Source organism: Gorilla gorilla, chromosome 2, assembly GCF_029281585.2.
Source record: "Gorilla gorilla gorilla isolate KB3781 chromosome 2, NHGRI_mGorGor1-v2.1_pri, whole genome shotgun sequence".
NCBI lineage: Eukaryota > Metazoa > Chordata > Mammalia > Primates > Hominidae > Gorilla > Gorilla gorilla.
In genome coordinates, this window is record NC_086017.1 from 181,971,665 (window position 1) to 181,996,171 (window position 24,507).

The 24,507-nt window shown below is 38.6% G+C and overlaps 1 protein-coding gene across 1 annotated transcript; it reads right to left on the reverse strand.

The window, feature by feature from the left end:
• Positions 1 to 5,026: 5,026 nt before the first annotated feature.
• Positions 5,027 to 23,432, reverse strand: EIF5A2 (eukaryotic translation initiation factor 5A2). Its single transcript, XM_019022891.3, has 5 exons — positions 23,248 to 23,432; positions 22,336 to 22,535; positions 21,683 to 21,787; positions 8,982 to 9,113; positions 5,027 to 8,108 (listed from the first exon to the last, which is right to left on the reverse strand). Exons 2-5 carry the CDS (start codon positions 22,498 to 22,500, stop codon positions 8,049 to 8,051), a joined length of 462 nt encoding a protein of 153 aa, XP_018878436.1. The 5' UTR covers positions 22,501 to 22,535; positions 23,248 to 23,432; the 3' UTR covers positions 5,027 to 8,048.
• Between the last annotated feature and the right edge of the window lie 1,075 nt (positions 23,433 to 24,507).

Consider the following 24,507-nt stretch of genomic DNA (forward strand, 5'->3'; position numbering starts at 1 on the left):
CATTTCTCCACCAAGGAAAAGGCTAGCTTTTGGAATCTTATGCAAAGACACACACACATATATATGCACATATTTATACATATGTATACATACACATACATAGCTAATGTTAGGTGTACCATGTTAACATACATAAACATAAATTCATTTACATCAAATAAGTATTCATACATCTCTATTTTCTAAAGAGATGTTTTAAGAATGGATCTTTACCCAAGTTTTTTTTTCAGTATGTATGCAGAACATCATATGTTTTTTCAATTTATTTATTTGTTTATTTGAAACAGTGTCTTGCTGTCTCACCCAGAGTGGAGTGCAGGCGCAATCACAGCTCACTGTAGCCTCCACCCCCTGGGCTCCAGTGATCATCCCACCTCAGCCTCCTGAGTAGCTGAGACTACCAGTGCCCTCCACCACACCTGGCTAATTTTATTTTTTTATAGAGAAGGGGTTTCGCTATGTTGCCCAAGTTGGTCTCAAATCCTGGGCTCAAGCCACCCATCCGCTTCGGATTACAGGCATTAGCCACCATGCCCGGCCTTATTTTTTCCCTTTAGGCCTATTAATATAGAAAATGCGATGAAAAGATTTCCCAATATATTAATATATGTCCTATGATAGTGAGCTATATTAAGAGATTTTCTAATATTGAACCATTCTTACATTTCTGATAGACACTCCATGTAGACATAGTGTATTACTTTCTTCACGTGGTGTTTGAGTCTAAAAACTAGTATTATATTAGGATTTTTACGTCAATATATTTTTTGTTATTTTTAACAGGTTTAGTATCAATGTTTGCCTCCTAAAAAGAATTTAGATTGTTTATTTTCCCTGTTCTGAAACATTGGACATAACGTTAGGACCATATGGTCTCTAAAAGTTGGGTAACATTCTCCTGTGAAACCATTTGGACCTGGTTTTGTTTGGTTGGTTTCTTTGTGGGAACAGCAACCCCAGCTTGGTTTCTTTGTGGGAACAGCAACCCCAGCTTGGTTTCTTTGTGGGACAGTTTCTTGACAACTTTCTGTAGTTCTATTAAAATTACTGTTTAAGCTTTCTATCTTTACTGAGGTCAATTTTAATAAACATATTTTCCTAAGAAATTATATCATCTAGGTTTTCAAATTTATATGCAGATTTGCAGTTTTTTTATTTCCTCTGCATTAGTTATTCCTTGTCATTTCTCATTTTTTATATTTGTGCTTTATTACATAATAGCTAATGATCGATCTATTTTGTTAATTTTTCAAAGAACTAGTATTTTAATCTAATTTGCTATTTTTCTTATTTATTAATTTCTGCTTTTGTTATTGTTACTTCCTCCTGTGTGTTTCCTTTTGGTTTATTTTTCTAGCTGTTTGATTTACTATTTATTTATGTTGATTCTGTCATTTTTATTTATATAGATGGTAGGGCAATGAATTTTCCTGATAATACTTTTACATGGATTCTGATATATAGTATTTTCATTATCTTTCAGGAATTCCTTAATTTTTGTATTTCCCCTTTCATTGTACCCTGCATAATAGGTTTTAAATTTCTAGTTAGAAAGACCTTTTTATTTTCTAGTTTTGTTTTTAATTTCACTTGGGACTGGTAACAGTGTTTTTAATATTTCTGCTTTATAGAAGCTACTGCTATTTTCTTTGTGCTCTAAATATCCTTTTTTTTGGTGAAAGTTCTATTTGCCTTGGAAAGAAAATCTCTAACATCAGGATGGTAATATTTGATATATATGCAAAAGATTTACCTCATTGATTTATAGCAATTAAAATGAGCTACAGTGACAGCCCCATTAAGTGAAACTCACATAATTATGAAGGAAAAATGCAGACACACTATATGAGTGTTAGTTGATGAACTTCTCTTCTCCCTTAGAATCTGTCTGTTGGGGATCTGGTGGCAACCAAGGTTGCCGGGCCTTTTTGGCTTTCTTGGGCACTAGACTACAAGTCATTGTTGTCCTGGGAAGTGTCCCCAGGTATAGCCAAAAATTATTTTAACTGGATTCAGAAAAAAATATCTCAAATTGGACAATGGATTGATATAACCTTGTAGGTAGGTCCTTTTGAACCAATACACACCCAGTGGTTGTAACTGATATGACTGCAAGTATTGTGGGAAACAGATACTGTAAGTTCCCAGTGGACTGCATAAGTTAAACAGGCAGTATGGTTTCCAAATACGCAGTTCCACAGAAGGGCATTCTATTTGGATAGAATGTTTAATGATTTAATGATGGGGGGTGGGGGAAGGATAAGATGCAGATAAATTGTAAGAGACAAAACTCTTAATTATCCGTTTTCAGTCTTCGTTTTCCCTCCTATGCCTCCCTCTGGGTAACTGGGCTACCCAATTTGCGAATGGCAAAAAGGAGTGGGGATACAGGCTAGAAGACTTTAACTGGTACTTCTTTTACAGCCCAACTTTGCGTTGTGGATCTGGTAGATTATGGATATTTGTAATGATCATAGATACAAGGTGACAACTGCCATGGTATCTCTGGCATGGCTCACCTGTTGGGGAGCAAGAGGGATGTTCTAGAATGGTACAGTGTATAAGGAAGAAACCACTGAGCCACCTAGAAATGAACATGTCCAGTTGGTGTGGATTAGACGTGGTGAGGATTGGCAAAAGGGTGAAGCATTTGCTTCAGGGAATTATCACACCACTCATGTTGTGGAAAGGGAACAGCAACCCCAGCTTGTAGGAAAGAAACACCTCACACCCTGGGAAATCAGGGGTGAGGGAAGTAGCACTGCCCTCTCCTACATTAAATATCTCTGGAAGGACACATAGGAAGGGGATGAAGAGGGGAAAATGTCTTTAGTCTTTTGTACCTGCTGAATTTTGAACCAAGTGACTATTTTATATAGTTTAAAAAACATTAAACACTTAAAAATAAAATTGTACCTAAACCTCAAACTAAAATTTAGAAATTAATAGTCCCAGTCATAATGCGAGGGCACTACGTAAGGACCTAGAATATAAAAGTACTCAATAAAAACAAGTTAGATTTTCTTTTAAAGTGACATACACTTAAGTCATACAATTTTTGGGTATGAAATTGTTTGAAAGATGTATATGTACAAGAATAGTGCAAGCTGTTAACTTTATTTTTATTTAATACAACTGATGAAGTTAACAGACAAATATATTTTAATAATATCACAAAGTTATAATTGTTAAGGTATTTTCTATATTTAAAGGTTTTTAAAGTCAAAGACTTAACATTTGAATTTTAACTATTTTTGAAATGTAAAATGCACAATTAGTAATACCCATACTACATATTTTAGAATTTTAAAGTTTTAGCGAAAACATATGAGTTTCTGCAGGTAAAAGCAATAGTTCTCCTGTATCTAAGAAAAAAAAATGTATTACTAAAAAAGTGCCACTGAATTTAGACAATGCTAAACTGTTTCCTTTTTGGGGAGGAAGACAAAAGTACATAACAGTATAGAACTAGTCATTTTCATTATACTAGTATAGAGCTAGTAATTTGCATTATGCTTTGTAACAAGCACAAGAGTGCTTATTTATAGTAGATATCAACCACAATAAATAACTCCTCAAAAAAGATCACAACTATGATGTGTGACAAGCTGTTCAGTCATTGCTGAAAATAGTCCAGAGTTTTTTAAAAAGTGCAATCTTGAACTAAGATAAACTTAAGTCTATCAATACCAAGAAACAGTTTTAGGGACTTCATATAAATACAATAACCTGTCTTTTTTTTTTTTTTTTTTTTTTTTTTTTTTTTTTTTTTTTTGTAAAATAGGTTCCTACCTGTTCTAAGGAGGGGAATAGTGGTAGATGGCAAAGTTTGGCAACAAGTATGTTTCTAGCAGGTGAAAGCCTGGTATGCATTGCCATAAAGTGCATCTTTTACATAAAGAAAACATGCTTATTAGATGTATACAGTACTTTTCAGGCACTTGACCTCACTTGGTAGCTAAGTTGGTGTTCAGATGTTTGTTTAATGGAAAAACATTAAATTACATATTGGCTTCAAGCCATGTTCCCATAGAACATCTGTGTTTCATAAGCTAAATCCAAATGTTCCCTGCTAAAATCAAATAATGATGCCATATACCCAATTCAGAGAAAAAATTTAATAGATTAAATAGATTGAATTGTCTCAATTTTTAAGGTTTTCCACCATAAATTTTTCTTAAATCTTTGTTGCCTGTTACTTGTCTGAATGTTAGCAGGAAAAAAAGGCTTGAAAACTATGAAATATTATGCCTAACTGACATTAAAATGAGAGCTGCTGATCAGTACAATATACTGTTCATGGAAATATGCTTATATTTTCACTCTTACACTGCTTAAGAGCCATATTTTCTCATAGTAAATGTGTTCCTAGTTCATATTATAGAATTCAGTATGTAAACATTTCAGTGTACCCAAAAAAGCAGTATGAATTTATCTATTATCCCTAAATATGTTTGGTGAACCTCTACATCAATGCCTGGCTCCAAAACTATCTCTGGGGTCCATGCCAAAGGAATGCTTTCAGATGTATCCTAAGGATAGGATTCTAAGATGAGACTGCCAAAATCTATTCTAAAATGAAAAAAATATGGCAAGATTCCAGTATGGATGCTACTGTTTCCATTTTTTTCTTGACTATTTAGCATGTAGTTTAAGTGTGTTGACATTAAGGATTTTTTTATATGCATGTATCACAGTTATTACAATTTGGGAAAATTCTGCCAATATATTTTCAGGCAATTAGCTTTAAAATAATGAAATTTCAGCTTTTAGCACAAATAGCCCTGAGAACAATGCATTCAAATTACAGCTCAACTAGAAATATTCGAATTGAGAAACCTTAAAGTACAAAAACAAGTTGTGGAAAGTTGTAAATTAAAAAAAAAAAAGTTACCAACAGTTGAGGCACCAACAGACTACAATACTTTTAAGAGTTGGGAGTTTGGAAAAAAGAACTAACATATAAAGCTATGTGCGCACATGTGCACACGCAAATTGTGTTGTAATGAAAAATTGTGTCTCCAAATTTTACAGCCTAATCATTTTATTGCAGTATCTCCTATTATAGATATCATGCTCTGATGCAGGAGAGTTTTGGTAATTAACATAAAGCGCTGGTACAGAGACTTGTATCATTAAGGGAAACAGAGTCAAGAGCTTGGTTAGCAACAGTTTCTTCAAGTGACTGAGCCCCTGGAAGGGAGCATGAAAAAAACATCATAATTATGTTTATGATGCAAATGCTAAGTCAAAGTAGCAATGATATGATCTATGTTGCAGCAAATAAGGTATAACAAAGTCTTCACAGTATAAATAAAATATTCTAAAAAGAAACATTCAACTTGTTAATAAATTGGTGAAATGTATACAGATAAAAATGGCTTATCACTGTACAATGATATCAACATGACAGTCCACATTCTATACATGGTAACTCGTGATTTTTAACATTTGCTACAAAAAAGTACAACAAATATTGGGAATCAACTTTAACATTTCTGATGTCTAAAAAGAATGAAGTCACATCTGTTCTATGTTAAAAAATACATGTTCCCTGCTTCCTTTTAATATAATTTATAAAGCTTTACTAAATATTTTGTTCTAGAGAAACATCTATTGACTTATGTGAAAATAAAGTCCCATATCTTTAAAATCTATACTTATATATCGAGTATTTACACTTCATATATTACTTAAAATGAAAATATTTATGCATAAATAGCGTTTGCCATTCAAAGTATGAAGATAGAGATGCATTATTATAATTTGTACACCCTTAATTTGTACACAATTGAAAATATATTTATGTGAAATTTTACAAGTTAGGAAGAACAGGGGCATGCTAATTGAGAGTTAATACTGAATCATAACACCAGCATGGTTAAGAGGGGCCATATGAATGACCTGCAAGCAGCACAGATTAATAATTTTCTGGAATTCCTATGAGTTACAATGCCAACCAGTAGCAATTAAGATACACATTACAGAGTACTAAGAAACTAGAGCAGTATGTAGTAGGTACTTAAATAGAATACTGGAAAGAATGTAGCCTAATTTTAATTGTGCTTTAGATGGGCAAAAGCTAAAATGTTATAGGAAAAACGACTAACTACTACCTCACTATTCCTTGTGCTTTAGAAATTTCCTCTGTATTTCTCTTAAAGTATCTTGCTTCTTCCCCAAATCGGTTTGCCGAGGCTAAGACAACATTTAAAAGTGTGTACAAATTAAGCAACTAAAACTTCGGATCTTCTGTTACTAATGCTATTTCCAGTCACTGATTAGATCAGTTACATCATCATATATAATATACCTTCCTTTAGAAGATAGGAACAAAGGGCTTTTTAGAGGTCAAGGCATGATGGGAGAGGTCAAAGAGCCAGTCTTAGAGAATTAAGGTATTTCTGAGATAGTGATTTTGTTCTATGTTTTGCTCCAATATGATGATTGTTACTGAGTCAAAGGTCCTCACAAACCCTGTAATAATGTCTAAAATTCTGGAAATAATATACATATGACTCAAAAGATGAAATAGAAATGCAGTGGTGTCACCTAAAATACCTTTTAAAATAATTCAGTTTATAGAATTATTTGCTAGTTATATTTCACACCAGCAACTGAATTAAGTCACACAACAATTAGAAAAAATGCATATACTTAAAATAACTTAAATAATAATATTCATATAAAGTAATGCTGCTTCCATGATTCACTTTAATTCACTTTAGGAAAAAAAGGACATAAAATTAACAAAAATTCCAAATCAATTTAAGGAATTCTCAGTTTTTGTTTAATAAATACATTAATGTCAAAAAATCTACTTAGAAATGGTTGGAAAGGGGCCAGGTGTGGTGGCTCATGCCTGTAATCCCAGCACTTTGGGAGGCTGAGGCAGGTGGATCACCTGAGGTCAGGAGTTCAAGACAAGCCTAGACAACATGGTGAAACCCCATCTCTACTAAAAAATACAAAAAAAATTAGCTGGGCGTGGTGGCGTGCACCTGTAGTCCCAGCTACTTGGGAGGCTGAGGCAGGAGAATTGCTTGAACCCGGGAGGCAGAGGTTGCAGTGAGCCGAGACTGCACCACTGCACTCCAGCCTGGCTGATGGAGTGAGACTCAGTCTCAAAAAAAAAAAAAAAGAAAAAGCTGGAAAGGAGTATTTACTGATAAATATTAATATTTATTCAACATAGTTGGAAAACAAGCATTGCATAGTATCCTGTAAAGCAGTTCACTCCCTTTAAACGTTGGGGGCAAAGTTAAAAGCAAAAACAACTGAGAAACAACTTTTCATTTTTATGCTGACTTACAAAGTCCTCACATAAAAACTTACAGATTTAATCAACCCTCTTTGCCACTGTCTTTTGTGTCTTCCTTATAATCTTACTTGCTAACTTTCACCCAACAGTTCAGTGCCCTTCTGCCAACCATAAGAAGGGACTAAAACCACCATATAAGGTTACATCAAGTTTGCCAACAATTTGGTAAATAGTATGACCAAAGTAATCACATGGTTGCATGTGGCCACCAAAATAACTGACAGTTTTTGATAACATGATTTTTGTTTAAGGATTTGTGTTTGCCCTACACAGGCTGAAAGTGCAACCATTCCAATATATAATCAGTTCATTTTATATTAAATCTGTAATTAATGCAGAGCAGTTCAACTTAAATGTGGTACTTCAATACCACTTTATGCTACATTGTTTGATTTAAAACCCTGGTTTATCATTTAACTAAAACACAGGAATGATTTGCTCAGACAAATCACATCTGCTGAAGCTATCTTGTTTGTTTCTTGGACTGACATACTGAAAACCACAGGAATATTATAGGAAACATACCTACAAAATTAAAAAAAAAATACATATTGATAATTTTTTAAAAATTATCAATTGCTTGCAAAACTAACCCAGCACAATCTGAAAACAATTAAAAAAAGAAATGAGGTTGCTTATGAAGGCTATAGCTTTGGTGACAACTTAGAACCAAATTAGATCTGCAGTTGATTCAGACCTAAACAGTGTTCATGCCTGATGTTTCCATTTATTTGCAGGGTTTTATGGCTACAGCATATTCTTCACTCATTGCACACATGACAGACACCTAGAAGGAAAAAAGCAGGCAAAAGGTTATTCAGAAGATAATACATATAGAAGATATAATTAGTTCCTCATATATTGTATATTTGTGGATATTTTGTACATATGGACTTCTGAAAGGGGTATTCCAAAACAAGCTACTTTCTTTACAGTTTTCTAAAGCAGAATTTCTCAAAGAGTGGTTTGTAAGACAACTTCCAGGGAACAGGAAAAATAACTATAAATGTTTGAACACTTACTACACATTACATTTCTGAAAGTTGTAACAAAGACAGTAAATCTCCTTCACTCTTTAACATTCCACTAGCATCATTTCTTACCTGTAAGAATAGCTCAGGGCTGGGCACCTTGCTCAGGCCTGTAATCCCAGCACTTTTGGGAGGCCAAGGTGGGCGGATTACCTGAGGTCAGGAGTTCAAGACCAGCTTGGCCAACGTGCTGAAACACAATCTTTACTAAAAATACAAAAATTAGCCAGATGTGGTGGCACGTGGCTGCAATCCCAGCTACTCAGGAGGCTGAGGGGAGAATCGCTTGAACCTGGGACGCGGAGGTTGCAATGAGCTTAGATCACGCCACTGCACTCCAGCCTGGGTGACAGAGGGAGACTCCGTCTCAAAGAAAAAAAAAAGTCAGGTGCAGAGCTTCAAAACAAATTTGGGTTTGAGAGGAATGTTGATGTAGCAAAAATGAACTTTGATACTTTCTTTGATAATGAGTCTCTAAGGGTTTTACGGAAAACCTGCCTGAGAGATCATTTTCAACATTTTAGCAGTATTTTTAAACCACATTCCATATGTAGTATTTTATGTTAACTAGTTGAGGTCAAAGTTTTTATAAAATGGTTTTCAGAAATAATCCTTCTCTAAGTCTTTACCTGTACATCTTCACCTGCATTGTATTTTCCCTCTATTTCTTTGCCTAGTTCACCTTCTGGCAGTTTAAGATCCTCACGAACTTCACCAGTTTCTGTCAGCAGGGAAAGGTAACCATCTTGAATGCATATCAGCTATTAGAAGAAATTATATCATTTGTGCTGATTAGATTATATCCACTTCTTTGTAATGCTTACATAGTTAAACTGCAATTGATATTAATTCATATAAGTACACAGTAATACATTAATATTCTTGGTATTTAAAATGCTGAAAATATAAAAAATATAAAATATGTACAGAATGGAAATATAAGTTTACTCCTCCCGGTACTTCCCATACCCAATCTCTGCCTTGTTAAAGTTTAGGTTTCTTTACAGTGTATCCCATTTATGTTCACAAAATAAATATAGTTGCTGTTTTTTTTTTTTTTTTTAATCAAAATGGGATATTGGGCCAAGCGCAGTGGCTCATGCCTGTAATCCCAGCACTTTGGGAGGCCGAGGTGGGCGGATCATGAGGTCAGGAGATTGAGACCATCCTGGCTAACACAGTGAAACCTCGTCTCCACTAAAAATATAAAAAATTAGCCAGGTGTGGTGGCAGGCACCTGTAGTCCCAGCTACTTGGGAGGCTGAGGCAGGAGAATGGCGTGAACCCAGGAGGTGGAGCTTGCGGTGAGCCAAGATCGTGCCCCTGCACTCCAGCCTGGGCGACAGAGCGAGACTCTGTCTCAAAAAAAAAAAAAAAAAAAAAGAGATATTGTAAGTACTTTACAGTGAGCTGTTTTGACTTAATAATATGTCTTATAAATACTTTCTAAGCAGAAAATATAAACCTACCTTAGTTAACTACCACATATCTGCATGGACATACTATAACTGATTTAACCAATTTCACATTACTGGGCATAAAAGTTATTTTTGCTATTACAAACAATGCATTTTCTAATTTGAGTATGAACAAAATTAAGTGGAAAACTTTTGGTCTTCAGCCAACAACAACAACAACAACAAAATCCACTAGTGTATGGATAACATTAGTGAAAAAAAAAACCCAGTTGTCAACCCAACCTGCAAAAAAGCATGGTTTTGATACCACTGAACTTCTTTTACTACAGGAATGAGGAAACAACCAACCTCCACTCATTTATTCTATTAATAAAAGCATGTACACTATTAGTATGCCTAGAATCCTAACATGTTTTATAAAAGGCTACCATCCAGAATACCAGCTGCTAATATCTACAAAAGGAGTCAAAGACAATGGTCCTTGAACCCCTGTAACCACCATGATATAACCCAGGCGTATCGTTGGGATTGCTCTCCTCCACATACACCATCTACCAAAACTGACTATGGCTCTCCACAGAAACTCCATCTACCACAGGAAATTTGAGTTTTTATACGTCTAGAAATCTCAAAAATAAGAAATCCTACAGAGCTACAACAAAGACTTTTAACTAACCTCTTAGACCCTCAAATATTTGTGAGGTGGCTGGTAGAGAAGTGGGAGCAAGGAGTTTGAGGTAGAAGTGTAACTTTTTAAAAAAAATATATATTTTTAAAGATGGGCGTCTCATTATATTGCCTAGGCTGGCCTCGAACTCCTGGGGTCAAGTGAGCCTCTGCTTTAGCCTTCCAAGGAGCTGGGAGTATAGGTGTGCACCAGTGTACCTAGCTTGAAGTGTAATTTTTAAACAACCACAACATTCCAAGGCAAATCTTTCTGATTTCTGTTCTTTTAGTAATTCCTTAAAGCAGAGCTTGTCTATTTCAAGAGTTAAATGTTCCTACTATGCCACTAGTGACTGAAACACAGAAGCCAAATAATAATACTGATAGTTTGAAAATGATGTATGTAATGGAGCTATTTTATTTTTTAAGAGTTAAGAATCATAAACTGTGGAATGAAATATATAAAGCATTTCAGATGTACAAATATATAAAACATCTAGTAAAACAATGCATTTACAAACATTAAACATCTTATTAAGATAAATTGCTATATTAAATACAATTAGTTTTCAAAAATAAAACTAAGCTACAAAAAACAAAAATAATGAGAACGAATTATTTAATCTTTGATATGGTTTGGCTCTGTGTCCCCACCCAAATCTCATCTTGAATTGTAATCCCCACATGTCGAGGGAGGGACCTGGTGGGAGGCAATTGGATCATGGGGTCAGTCTCCGCAATGCTGTTGTCATGATAGTGAGTGAGTTCTCTTCAAAGTGTTTAGCAGTTCCCCCCTCACTTGCTGTATCTCCTGCTGCCATGTAAGATGTGCCTTGCTTCCCCTTCGCCTTCTGCCATGGTTCCTGAGGCCTCCATAGCCATGTGGAACTGTGACTCAATTAAATCTCTTTTCTTTATAAATTACCCAGTCTCAGGTAGTTCTTTATAGCAGTGTGAAAAAGGACTAATACAGAAAATTGGTACCAGGAGTTTGGGCCACTGCTATAAAGATGCCTGAAAATAAGGAAACAACTTTGGAACTGGGTAATAGGCAGAGACTGCAACAGTTTAGAGGGCTCAGAAGAAAGAAAGATGAGGGAGAGTTTGAAACTTCCTAGAGACTTGTTGAATGGATTTGAACAAAATGCTGACAATGATATGGACAGTGAAGTCCAGGCTGAGGTGGTTTCAGATGGAGATGAGGAACTCACTGGGAACTGGAACAAAGGTCACTCCTGCCATGCTTTAGCAAAGAGACTGGCAGCATTTTGCCCTGCCCTAGAGATCTGTGGAACTATGAACTTGAGAGAGATGATTTAGGTTACCTGGCATAAGAAATTTCTAAGCAGCAAAGTGTGCAAGAGGTAACCTGGCTTTTTTTGAAAGCGTACAGTCATATGCATTCATGAAGAGATGATCTGAAACTGGAGCTCATGTTTAAAAGGGAAGCATAGCATAGAAGTTTGAAAAATGTACAGCCTGACCATGTAGTAGAAAAGAAAAACCCATTTTCTGGGAAGAAATTCAAGCCAGCTGCAGAAATTTGCATCAGTTACAAGGAGCTGAATATTAATAGCCAAGACAATGGGGAAAATGTCTCCAAGGCATTCCAGATATCTTCATGGCATCCCCTCCCAACACAGGTCCAGAGGCCTAGGAGGGAAAAATGGTTTCGTGGGCCAGGCCCAGGGCCCTGCTGCTCTGTATAGCCTCGGGACTTGGTGCCCTGTGTCCCAGCCACTCCAGCTCCAGCTGTGGCTAAAAGGGGCCAAGGTACAGCTTGGGCTGTTGCTTCAGAGAGTGTAAGCCCTAATCCTTGGTGGCTTCCATGTGGTGTTGGGCCTGCAGGTACACAGAAGGCAAGAGTTGAGGTTTGGGAGCCTCCGCCTAGATTTCAGAGGATGTATGAAATGCCTGGAGGTCCAAGCAGAAGTCTGCTGCAGGGGCAGAGCCCTCATGGAGAACCTCTGCTAGGGCAGTGTGGAAGGGAAATGTCAGGTTAGATCCCCCACACAGAGTCCCCACTGGGACACTGCCTAGTGGAGCTGTGAGAAGGGGGGTCACCGTCTTCTAGATTCCAGAATGGTGTACCATATGCCTGGAAAAGCCACAGGCACTCAATATCAACCAGTGAAAGCAGCTGCAGAGGCTGTACCCTGTAGAGCCACAGGGGTGGAGCTGCCCAAGACCCTGGGAGCCTACCTTTTGGATCAGTGTGCCCTGGATGTAAGACATGGAGTCAAAGGAGATTATTTTGGAGCTTTAAGACTGAATGGCTGCCCTGCTAGGTTTCGTACTTGTATGGGACCTGTAGCTCCTTTGTTTTGGCCAATTTCTCCCATTTGAAATAACAGTATTTACCCAATGCCTGTATCCTCATTGTTTCTAGGAAGTAACTGACTTGCTTTTCATTTTACAGGCTCATAGGTGGAAGGGACTTCCCTTGTTTCAGATGAGACTTTGGACTTGGACTTTTAGGTTAATGCTGGAATGAGTTAAGACTTTCAGGGACTGTTGAGAAGGCAAGATTGTGTTTTGAAATATGAGAACATGAGATTTGGAAGGGGCCAGGGACAGAATAATATGATTTGGCTCTGTGTCCTCACCCAAATCTCATCTTGAATTATAATCCCCACATGTCAAGGGAGGGACCTGGTGGGAGGTGATTGGATCATGGGGGCAGTTTCCCTCATGCTGTTCTCATGATAGTAAGTGAGTTCTCATGAGATCTGATGGCTTAAAAGTGTTTGACAGATCCCCCCTGCTTGCTGTCTCTCCTGCTGCCATATAAAACATGCCTTGCTTCCCTTTCACCTTCCTCCATGATTGTAAGTTTCCTGAGGCCTCCCCAGCCATGTGGAACTGTGAATCAGTTAAATCTCTTTTCTTTATAAGTTACCCAGTTTCAGGTAGTTCTTTATAGCAGTGTGAAAATGGACTAATACAATCTTTTAAATTGAATTGTTTATTAAAAAATCTTAAGTTCTATAGAAAAGTTGCAATAATGCAATGAAATCCCATATCCTTTACCTAGATACATCCATTGTTCACATTTAATCACATGTGCACTATTTTCTCTATGTATACATCCTATATATATGTATATCATATACATTCTTATTATTTTTACAGAACTATTGAGAGTAAGTTCCAAAGATCATGATTCTTCAGCAATAAATACTTCAGTGCAACAGCCATGACTTTTCAGCAATTAAAACTTCAGTGTATTTTTCTCAAGAACAAGGATATACTCTTAGATAACAACAATTTATTTTTCAAAATCAGGGAATTTAATATTGATAACCTATTATTCAATATATAGTACATATTTAAATTTGCCAATTGTCCTAGTATTGTCCTTGATAGCAACTTATTTCCCTAACTCCAGGGTCATATCTTGTATTTATCTGGCTACCATGTCAGTTTAGTCTCTTAATTCTAACAGTTTCCCCCACCCTTTAACTCTCATGGCATCTTTTTGTTTTTTGGGGGGTTTGGTTTTTGTGAGACCAGGTCTTGCTCTTTCATGCAGGCACGAGTGTGGTGGCATGATCATGACTCACTGCAGCCTCAACCTCCAGGGCTCAAGTGATCCACCCAACTCAGCCTCCCGAGTTACTGGGACCATAGGCATACAACCACTATGCCTGTTGGGGTTTTTTTTATTTTTTATTTTTTTAATTTTTATTTTTTGTAGATACAGGGTCTTCCTGTGTTGCCCAGGCTGGTCTCAAACTCCTGGGGGTTCACTGTTTTATAGAATATTCCTCAGTTTGTGTTTGTCTCACTGTTTCCTCATGATTAAGGTAATGCATTTTTGAAAGGAATACTATACAAATGATGTGCCCTCAGAGTATCCTATCAGGAGGCAAATGCCAATTTGTCCCATTACAAGTGATGCCAACTTTGATACGCTGACTAAGGTAGTTATCTGCCAGATTTTTCCACTCCAAAGTTACACTTTCCCCCTTTGTAATTTGCAAGCTTTAAGAAAAAATAAAAAGCCAACAGTGTCATCATCAAGTCCCCAAGCATATTTTTGTGCAAATGTTTCTATCTTCTCTCAAAGGCCTCTCTGACTCTATAGAGTTGGAAGGTGGGGATGGTAAGGAAATTGTTGTAAGTATCTTCTTCTGGTCCTTTACCTTTAAACAAACCTACTGATTTGATCACTTTTAGATGTTTTTGAACAATTTTTTTTTTTTTTGGTAGAAAGTAATTATTGTTAGTAGCAAGCAGGGAGACAGCAGAGGTGAGGGTCAAAAAACTTTAGAGATGTTAGGCATGTGGAGGCGTACCAAGCTCCTGAGCAGTATATAATGTTATAATGCTATCAGAATGTGGTATTTTTGGCTGGGTGCGGTGGCTCACACCTGTAATCCTAGCACTTTGGGAGGCCAAGGCAGGCGGATCATTTGAGGTCAGGAGTTCGAGACCAACCTGGCCAATATGGCAAAACCTTGTCTCTACTAAAAATACAAAAATTAGCCAGATGTGATGGCACCTGGAGTCCCAGCTACTTGGGAGGCTGAGGCAGGAGCATCACTTGAACCCAGGAAGCAGAGGTTGTAGTGAGCTGAGATCACACCACTGCACTCCAGCCTGGGTGGCAGAGCAAGACTCCATCTCAAAAAAAAAAAAAAAAAAAAAAAGAATGGGGTATTTTTTATTTCCTACTAAAATATTCTAGGGCTCCTTGGATAATTCCAGGTCCAGATCAGGAAGTGTGTAAGATGAACCTGGAGAAGCTGTTGTACTAAAAAGCAAGGAGCTATCAAGGAGAATTAAAATTAGGCCCATGTCAAAGGGACTCAAGAGCTAACTTGAATAAGCTCCCACTGGCCAAGATGGAACAATGTGAGAATAAATAAGGACACTAACAACAATGGATTGAAACACAAATATGTTTAAATGCTCGAGTTTATAATGAAAAAAATATGTGTTTCATCATCTTTAGTGGATACTAGGAACCAATTTATTTTATAAACTGTACCTTAAAAGGAAAGAGTCAAATACACCCACCCCCGCTACACACACAGACACTGGTACTGTCTCTTAAGGCAAACAAACAAACAAAAATTGATGAAGGGAAGTTTCTTTTTATAGAAGTATTCTGGCTAAGAGAAACAAATGAAGGAATGACAGATCATAAATTTTGTCTCCTCCAATTAATAGATTGAGGCAGTATTCACATATCTGATAATATCACAAAAGGAGAAACAATCAGACTTATTTACCTAATGATTGCATAGAACATTATGGAGTAGTCCTGTTAAAGGAAAGAAAGGAAGAAAATAAAAATCTGAACTGAATCTGATTAAGACTCTACATGTTACTACCAAGTTTCAGGAAACACAAGGGACAGAGGAACATGTTAAAAAACAAGGAAATGCAATTAGCAAAATCCATACAGTGGGAAAGTCTACAGAAGAAATGATCCAGTGTCTGTCAAAAAATTGCAGAGACAGAATTAATCACACTGGTAATTGTTGAAGCTGAGTGACAGGTACATAGGATTCATTATACTATACTTTGAAAATTTCCACAATAAAAAGTGAAACAAAAAATGCTATAGCATATATGAATTCTAGAATGAGCACTGTAACCACTAAGTGCTGGGAGGCACAGTAAGCTAAGGAAGCAAAACATGATCTAAAAGGGAGTGTGGGGAGAGTTAATGACTGCAGATTCTGTCTTAGATGTAGTCAGAGTAGGAAAGAACACTGAAAAGGGGGAATTATTGGGAAACTATTTTGCCTGCATTTGTACTACTGATATACAACAGAAGGCTGGAGAAGGTATATTATCCCTACAGGTGCCTTCTTTTTTTTTTTTTTTGAGATGGAGTCTAGCTCTGTCGCCAGGCTGGAGTGCAGTGGCGCGATCTTGGCTCACTACAACCTCCACCTCCCTGGTGGTCTCGAACTCCTGATCTCCTGATCCGCCCGCCTCGGCCTCCCAAAGTGCTGGGATTACCCGCGTGAGCCACAGTGCCTGGACAGGTGCCTTCTTAGTTCTAATTTCTGAATTTAATTTTGTTTCTCAATCTATTTCAAAACAACCAGACTTGTTTAGGTAACACCTATTCCTTTTTATTTCTTCCTTCTTTTCCCCCAGAGTGTAGCACTCTTGTGCTACTTCCTTAGAGTTGCTGGTCCCTGAATGCTTGATCACTATTATTATACAGTGATCTGAGAGACTGAATGCTTGATCACTATTATTATACAGCCTAAGCAAATAACACCACCATAACCTGACCCATCATCTGACCCATCAAGCCACACAACTGGGAAGGCACAGCAGCTCTCCATCATTGAGTGGAAGTAGCATATATGAGATCAGCTTGAGAAGGACCTAAAGGTACAAACAAGTTGTATAAGAAGTGGCTCAGACTCAGAAAACACTTTGTCTTACCACACTGACACTTCTCCTTCAACTGATACCAATGACTAGATGGACAGTTGCCTATGACCAGCTGACTGAGAAAGGAAAATATTCACAATGATGGTTATGTATTATATGATGACACCATTCAGGGGTCAACCTGAAAGTGGGTTTGGGAAGAACTTCAAGCACTGGACCTGAAAGAAGACAGAACCAGAAGTGTGGATTTGCACTGATTATGAGCTAATGTGTGAATGCCATTCAGCTTTTTTTTTTTTTTTTTTTTTTTTTTTTGAGACCGAGTCTTGCTCTGTCACCAGGCTACAGTGCAGTGGTGTGATCTTGGCTCACTGCAACTTCCACCTCCCAGGTTCAATTGATTCTCCTGCCTCAGCCTCCCAAGTAGCTGGGGTTACAGGTGCCTGTCACCACACCCAGCTAATTTTTGTATTTTTTGTAGAGATGTACAGAAGCCTTCCTTTTTTTTTTTTTTTTTTTTTTTGAGATGGAGTCTTGCTCTGTTGCCCAGGCTGGAGTGCAATGGTGGGATCTTAGCTCACTGCAACCTCTGCCTCCCAGGTTCAAGTGATTCTCCTGCCTCAGCCTCCTGAATAGCTGGGATTACAGGCATGCACCACCACGCCTGGCTAATTTTTGTATTTATTAGAGACGGGGTTTCACCATGTTGGCCAGGATGGTCTCAATCTCTTGACCTCGTGATCTGCCCGCCTTGGCCTCCCAAAGTGCTGGGATTACAGGTGTGAGCCACCGTGCCTGGTCTCAGCTTCTTTTTGTAGCTTCTCTCGTCTTTGCTCAGTGGGATCAATGACACAGGCTTTCTCTCACCAAGACTGATCTGACTACAGCCACTACTGAAAACCTCACAGAAACAGGACAGTCTTGATATGGCAGAAGAAGAACCCAGAACAGAAGAACAAGAAGTCTTAATATGTTTCCCAGAACAGCTGGCCACCTGACTGTACCCCTTCCATCATGAAACAGGCAGCGATTTTTTCTTATTGCAATAGTTTTACTCTACATATGGATTTGCCTTTCTTGCCTGCAGTGCTTCTGCTAAAATCTCATCTCAATTTACAGAATACCTCATTCCTGTCATAGTATCTCACATTGCATCACTTCTGACTAGAAAACTAATTTTACAGGCAAAGTAACAAGGCAGTGCAACACCCAGATAATTCGCTGGCTCACGTACCCTATCATTCCAAAACAGCTTGCCTCTGTGGATCGGCCTAGTGAAGACTCAAATATGGCACCTGCTGAATGGTACTTTGTCGGCCTGGAGTGCTGTTTTTTGCACGTTACAATATATTTCAATATATGATGCTATTTTTCCTATAGGTAGAATACACAGGTCTAGGAACTAAAGTTAGTGGCTCTTCTCATGATTACCCTTAATGATCCTCTAACAAATATTTGCTTCTAGTCCTCGCAATATTGGGCCCTATTGCTTTAGAGGTTTTCTATTTCCAAAGAAAGACTGCTTCCATCTGAGAACACAAGGATTCCCATGAAACAGGTAAAAATTATAAAAAGACTTTAAGCTCAAGGAATTCAATTAACATATTTAAACATTCAAATAATATACTACTTATTTGAATTCAATTAACATATCAGCATTCAAATGATATACTACTTATTTGAATTCAATTAACATATCTCAACATTCAAATAATATACTACTTATTTGAAGAATATACTAGGATTTAATAGTCACAGTTTTGGCAATTCACTAATAATCCAAAGGTCTACAATATATACTTTATGTGTCTATAGTAATTAGTTTTCCTTCTGGAAAATGGTTTTCAAATGACAGGTAAAACTGTAGTAAATGCAGAAACGGCATTTAACTTGTAGTGAGGTTCATATCAACACAGAACTTTCTAAAGAAATATGATTCCAGAGAGTGCTAAAGTCTGAATAAGCATTTCTGTATGAATTTGGGGATTCCCAAAGATCTATCTGGATGCATTTATAATTTTCAACATCACTCAGTCCCGGACATCTATAACTACTTTTGGGAGAAGTAATGTAAATGAGCAATTCTAATCCAAGCTAATCTTGAATGAGAAGTTAGGAGACAATTTTTCTTTCATTCTGAACTTATTTTAAAACACATAAAATTAAAACTATAAATATTAATACGTTTTGTTTCCTGTTTACTTTTTAATTATTATAATGAACAGAATACATATTTCTCTTTAGCCAACTGCCGAACGGGCACTCAAAATATTGAATTCAGCAAATATAAAGGATTACACACAGCCAAATAATGAGTAGATATTTAATCAAGGTACTTGGTTAGGTAAGTGAAGACCACCATAGCACAATAAATATAAATAGAAAGGCCCACAGAACTTTTTTTTTTGAGACAGGGTCCCACTCTGTCACCCAGGCTAGAGTGCAGTGGAGTTATCACAGCTTAGTGCAGCCTTGACCTCCCAAGGCTCAAGTGATCCTCCCACCTCAGCCTCTGGGTCTGCTGGGACTACAGCTGTGTACACCACCATGCCTCGCTAATTTTTTTTTTTTCTGTATTTTGTAAAGATGGCGTCTCACCACATTGCCCAGGTTGGAGAACTAGTTTTTTAAAAAATTAACAGAAATAAGTTATTTTTCTATGCTGACTTGAAAATGAAGAGCAGAGAAATAATGAGTACTTTCTATGCCAGGCATTGTTGTATTAACTAATTAAACCTCAAAATGATCCCATGAGGCGTTATTATTTATGTCTCTGCTTTATAAAGAAAGAAATGGAAGCAAAACAGGTTAAGTAACTTGTCAACCAAGGTCACACAGCTATTAAGTGCCAAAGTAAGACTAGGACCAGGCCTGCCTGGCTTAAATCATCCTCTTATCCACTTTGCAGTGCGGAGTACATACCAAGGGTTGGGACAAGGGTGAAGTAAGACACTTGTCTCGGGTGCAAAATTAAAGGCACCAAAAAAACCTCAGTGATCAGATAGGCATTTTAATGCAATATTTTAAAAAATTAGAATTAATGCAAAAATCCTATGATAAAATACCAAAATTCTAAATAAAGATGGGATCAGAATTAATTTTCTTTGCGCCTTGAGCTCCTATATGGCTTGTCATTGTTACTAGTTCTGTCTTTATTTAAAATTTTGTGCCTGAGGCAAGAGCCTCCCTCACTTCATTTGCCTCATCCTAGTCTAGGACCCAAACCAAATTTTTCCTTTAAGTCTTGAGCTCCAATCAATGACTGGCTAACCTTATCCTAGTATAATAGTAATTATCTGAACTGCTGATACCATCTTTCTGAAACATGCAACAGGCAAAAGCATTCTATATTGAATGAATATTACGGAATATAATTAATATTGAATAGTCAAAGCTTTCATACTTTACGATGAAAAGAGAAACCCAATTTTGACAACATTCTATGCTCAACTTTAGCCTGCTGTACTATCTCAACCACATTCAGTAATCACATATACATTTAACAAATATTTTTCGAGCACCTACTATGTACCACATCAAATTTGGTGCTCCAACAATAATGAAATGATTAAGTAGAATTTTTACATAGGAAAAGGGGGAAACAGAACAGCACTTTTTGGTACGTATCTACTTATGGAGTTCTTATGGGGTACATTTTCTCATTTAATCCTCCTATTATCCCTATTTTGTAGATGAGAAAACAGGCTCAGAAAGGTTGTATAACTTGTCCAAAATCATCCAACTAGAAAGTGACAGAACTAGATCCAAACCCAGATATACCTGGTTAAAAAAACCCACTTGCAAGACAAGTCAAATTTCTACAAAGACTTCAAAGCAACCTAGAAAACATTTATGACAAGTAGGAAAGTGAAAATATAAAAGTGTTTACTAGATTAAAACCACAAAAAAGTATGTTTGCATGTGGACAAACAGCAAAAGGAAATCATTGCGTAAGTGCAGTTGATAGCAACATTAAAAGAAATTTATACAATACAACAAAGGGTACAGAAAAAAATCAGTTTAAGTCGGATAAAACAAATACCAGTGTCAACTTTGTATTTTTCACTATGTAAAATGAGCAGAAATGAGTTTGATATATGGTATGCTTGATACAGAAATTGAAGACTTTCAAGAAAAGCTTTAGTTATAGGTAATCTGAGCTTCCACATCCTATAAGGTCAATTATTTTGTTATCATCAATACTTCAAACAACAAAATGCTATCATTAAATATGACCTACCCAAATGTATAACTGGAACTAAAACTTGAAATTTACATATATAATTTAGCAAAAGGTCATAGCATGGTCACTAAATATAATTTAACCAATTATATAGTTTTTGTGTTTTCTTCACCATACTCAGTGACCATGTACTTTATCCTTTATATTTATGGCTTTCAACTTATTTCTCTACTTAAGAATGTCAAGTTCTGACTAACATTCATTAATGCAAAAACTTGGTAGGAACATGAATTTCAGTAGTTTCTTGAATGTCTCAGGTCTGATCAGTGAAAAGAAACAAAACATCCAGGAGGGATGTTTTAAATTAGAACAAGAAATATTTTACAACAGAGAGAATAGTACTTTTACTAAACACTGGACTTAATTGCAATATGCAGTCACTTGGCCTGAGGAACACTAATAAGTATTTGACTTTTTAAAAAATGCAAGAATGTGAAAAAAATAGCAAACTAGCAATAATCCTAGAAAAGTACATGTGTTAAACATCACTATTTCTCCAATTTCTAAGATAGCTGGTGCCTAATAATTGGTTAGAAAAACCTACAAAACTACTCTTGGGTTTTGTCAAATTATTACTGATAGTACAAAGTATTTGCACCTTGAAGAAACAAGCAACATTCTAAAGAAAATCAGTGCTTACTTGATAATCATTTCTCTTAATATTTGGAACATCCATGTTGTGAGTAGAAGGACAAATATCTTCATATTTTTTGCCCGTGAAAATATCAATTCCAACAAGGTGAACCTAACAGAGGAGAACAGGAAACCTGTTTAATCTCTGCCAAGTATATCACTCATTACACACACAAGAGCACAATACCAATGCTGATTACGACAGATTCTTTTTCTCCTCCTTCCAAGGTCATCTAATTTTACTTAAAAAAAAATGTAGTGGTCTTACAATTAAGAGGCAGTAAACAACTAAACAGCATCACGACATGTCAAGACCCAATATAGACCAGTGATTCAATTAGGAGATTACACAAGAAAAATAAAGTGTAGATTTCTTAGAATTGCTAGAACAGGTTTTCTCATCTGTAAACTGAATAGATATTATAGGTCACTAGGATTCAGGAAAGTTTCAGTTCCCAGTTAATGAACATTGTAAGGGCCCAAGAAGGGAATGCTACCTTTAAGTATTCAACGTAATAACTGATTACCCAGTAATTGTGGGAAGGAAAAAATAGTGCTTATTACAAAATTTTAAGTATAGAAATCTCATGATCTGTAACGGAATACAAATGATCAAAGTCCCAACGCCGAAGCCAAAGCCTGATCTGCAAGGGTACTTACCTTGGCATGACCATGCTTTCCAGTTTTGGAAGTTGACATCTCCACTATTTTGCATGGTCGTCCTTTGAGCACCACGAAGCCGTTTTTGCGCAAGGCCGAGCACTGCATAGGGTAAGTGCTGGAAGCCCCGGCATCTCCAGTAGTGAAATCAATTTCGTCTGCCATGGTGGGCCGGGGAGATGGTAGTTTTTCCGTGGGAACTACACAAAAAGTTTGTGTTTGCATTTTAACAACGGGTATGTAGGCAGGGAAACGTCTCATTTCGGACAAGTTATGTGCCAAGCATCATGGGCCCGTTATTTCTGCATGTAAGGAACACCCACTCTAGACTAGTGGCCACTTCCTAACTCTGGCCTCTACAAACTTTTCCAGCTACTGCTTGGGGAGGTGGGATGAGAAGTCGCAGAGGAGCTCGCTGAGGGTGGGGACACCCGCCCTGGGCGCTCCTCCGTGCTGGAAACAGCAGGTTGCGGCCCCCATCGCCCCGCCGCAGAAGCTGGCGACCTTCCCCCGCCGCCCAGCCCTCGGCCGCCGCCCCGAACCCTACTGCGGGGGACCCAGCCCAGGCCGCAGGTCCCCGCGAAGGATGCGGGGTAACAGAACCTGGCCGGCAGCACCCGGCCCTCTGCTAGCTGGCGCGCACCCCGCCCTCCACCCTTCAACGCCGCCGCCGCGGCCGCACAGGCGCCCCCTGTTCTGCCGGCATCCAGGGCTCAGCTCGGCCCGGCCCGGCCCGGCCCGGCCCCACTAGGGCCTGAGCCCCGGCGGGTCCCGCGCTCGCCTCTGTTCCCCCATCCATTCTCCTTCTTTCTCTCGGTCAGCGCTGGGTTCTGGGCGCCTTCCCCGGCCCTGCCTCGCTCTGGCCCCATCCCCACCAGCTTTTCCCCACCAGCTTTTCCCCAGGTCTTCAACCTTTCAGCTGGCAAAGAGCGCCTTTCGTCTGCGCACCCGCGCTGGTCCCCTACAGCAGCGGCGCCGGCGGCGGCGGTCGCGGCCGCGGCAATTCCAAGAGACGGGGCGGGGCCGCCACACTTTCCACACCCCAGCCTCCCCGCCCTTACCCGCCCCCACTCAGCCCTATTTCCGGGATAGGCCCCGGAGCGTCACAGGCACCGCCCTCTCGGGCCACCATTGGCTACCAGATTCCCGAGGCTCCGCCCAGTCACGTGAAGAGCGCCCTGGCAACCCCACGTGCTGCGGATTAGTGCACTTCCGGCGTGGAGCGCACTTTCAGCAGCCTGGTTGCTGAGGGTGAGCTCGCTGGGAGAGGAACTTGCGCCTTCCAACTCTTAGGTTTGTTGCGTTCGGGTCGCAGTCGACTTTAATGGGAACCAAGCAAGGCACCCAGTGGCCCCTGCCATCAGGTGCGTGGCAGTTATCACATGACGATCGTCAGAACTCGCGAGGCGCGCAGATTCAGCGAGTGCCAGTGTGGCTGGCTGTGAAGCGAACTTTGGGTTCGAGCTTCTGGTTCAGCTTGCAGCCTTTCTTGGGGTTCGAACCTCCTCCTGGTCCTTAAAGAAGAATTCAGGTGCAGTATTTTATTACCCAGCTCGGCACCGCAGGTCCTGAGGACCCCATTCACCCCTTGGTGAGATTTTTGGCAGCTACTGCCGCCGGATGCCCCTGTAGAGTCAGCACTGCTCCCTGGGGTGGGAACTCCCGAAGCGTCCGCCAGCTAACAAGCCAGCAGTGAAATAAATTAACCCACTTCTCACACCAAAGGCTGTTGGGAAGTTGTGGAGGCGAAGGGTGTCTGACTCCTACGACATTGTGGGTCCAGAGAGGTGTTCTGCCAACTCATCCATTCTTTCCTCCTGGCATTGACATTCCTTAGAGTTTGGGGTTTAACCCTGGCACATTAGAACGCTTGGATGGTCTTCAAAATTGACCTAGAGCTTGTAGACTGCCATAGAAAGGTTCTTAAAAGAGATGTGCTCCCCCTTCACAGTTTCATTTCGCAACCTACCGCAGTATCCTATCTTGGGGAGGTGATCTAGGAAATTATTTCCCATCCCACACCCGCATTTATGTGGTAACTTTGATTTCCTATTGCTGTCTCATGAATAATCCCATATCTCACATTCCTGTATGACTCTACAGTTTACACATATCTTTCAAACATGTCCAATTTAACTTTCGCAATAAGTTACTGCCCTCTCATGTACTGAA

What these genes read in the sequence shown, in the direction of transcription:
- EIF5A2 (XM_019022891.3), bottom strand. Translation starts at nt 22,500, where the DNA reads ATGGCAGACGAAATTGATTTCACTACTGGAGATGCCGGGGCTTCCAGC. An exon ending in GAAAGCATGGTCATGCCAAG is followed by an intron (nt 21,788 to 22,335) that starts GTAAGTACCCTT and finishes CTCCTCTGTTAG; the next exon opens with GTTCACCTTGTTGGAATTGA. An exon ending in TTAAGAGAAATGATTATCAA is followed by an intron (nt 9,114 to 21,682) that starts GTAAGCACTGAT and finishes TTCTTCTAATAG; the next exon opens with CTGATATGCATTCAAGATGG.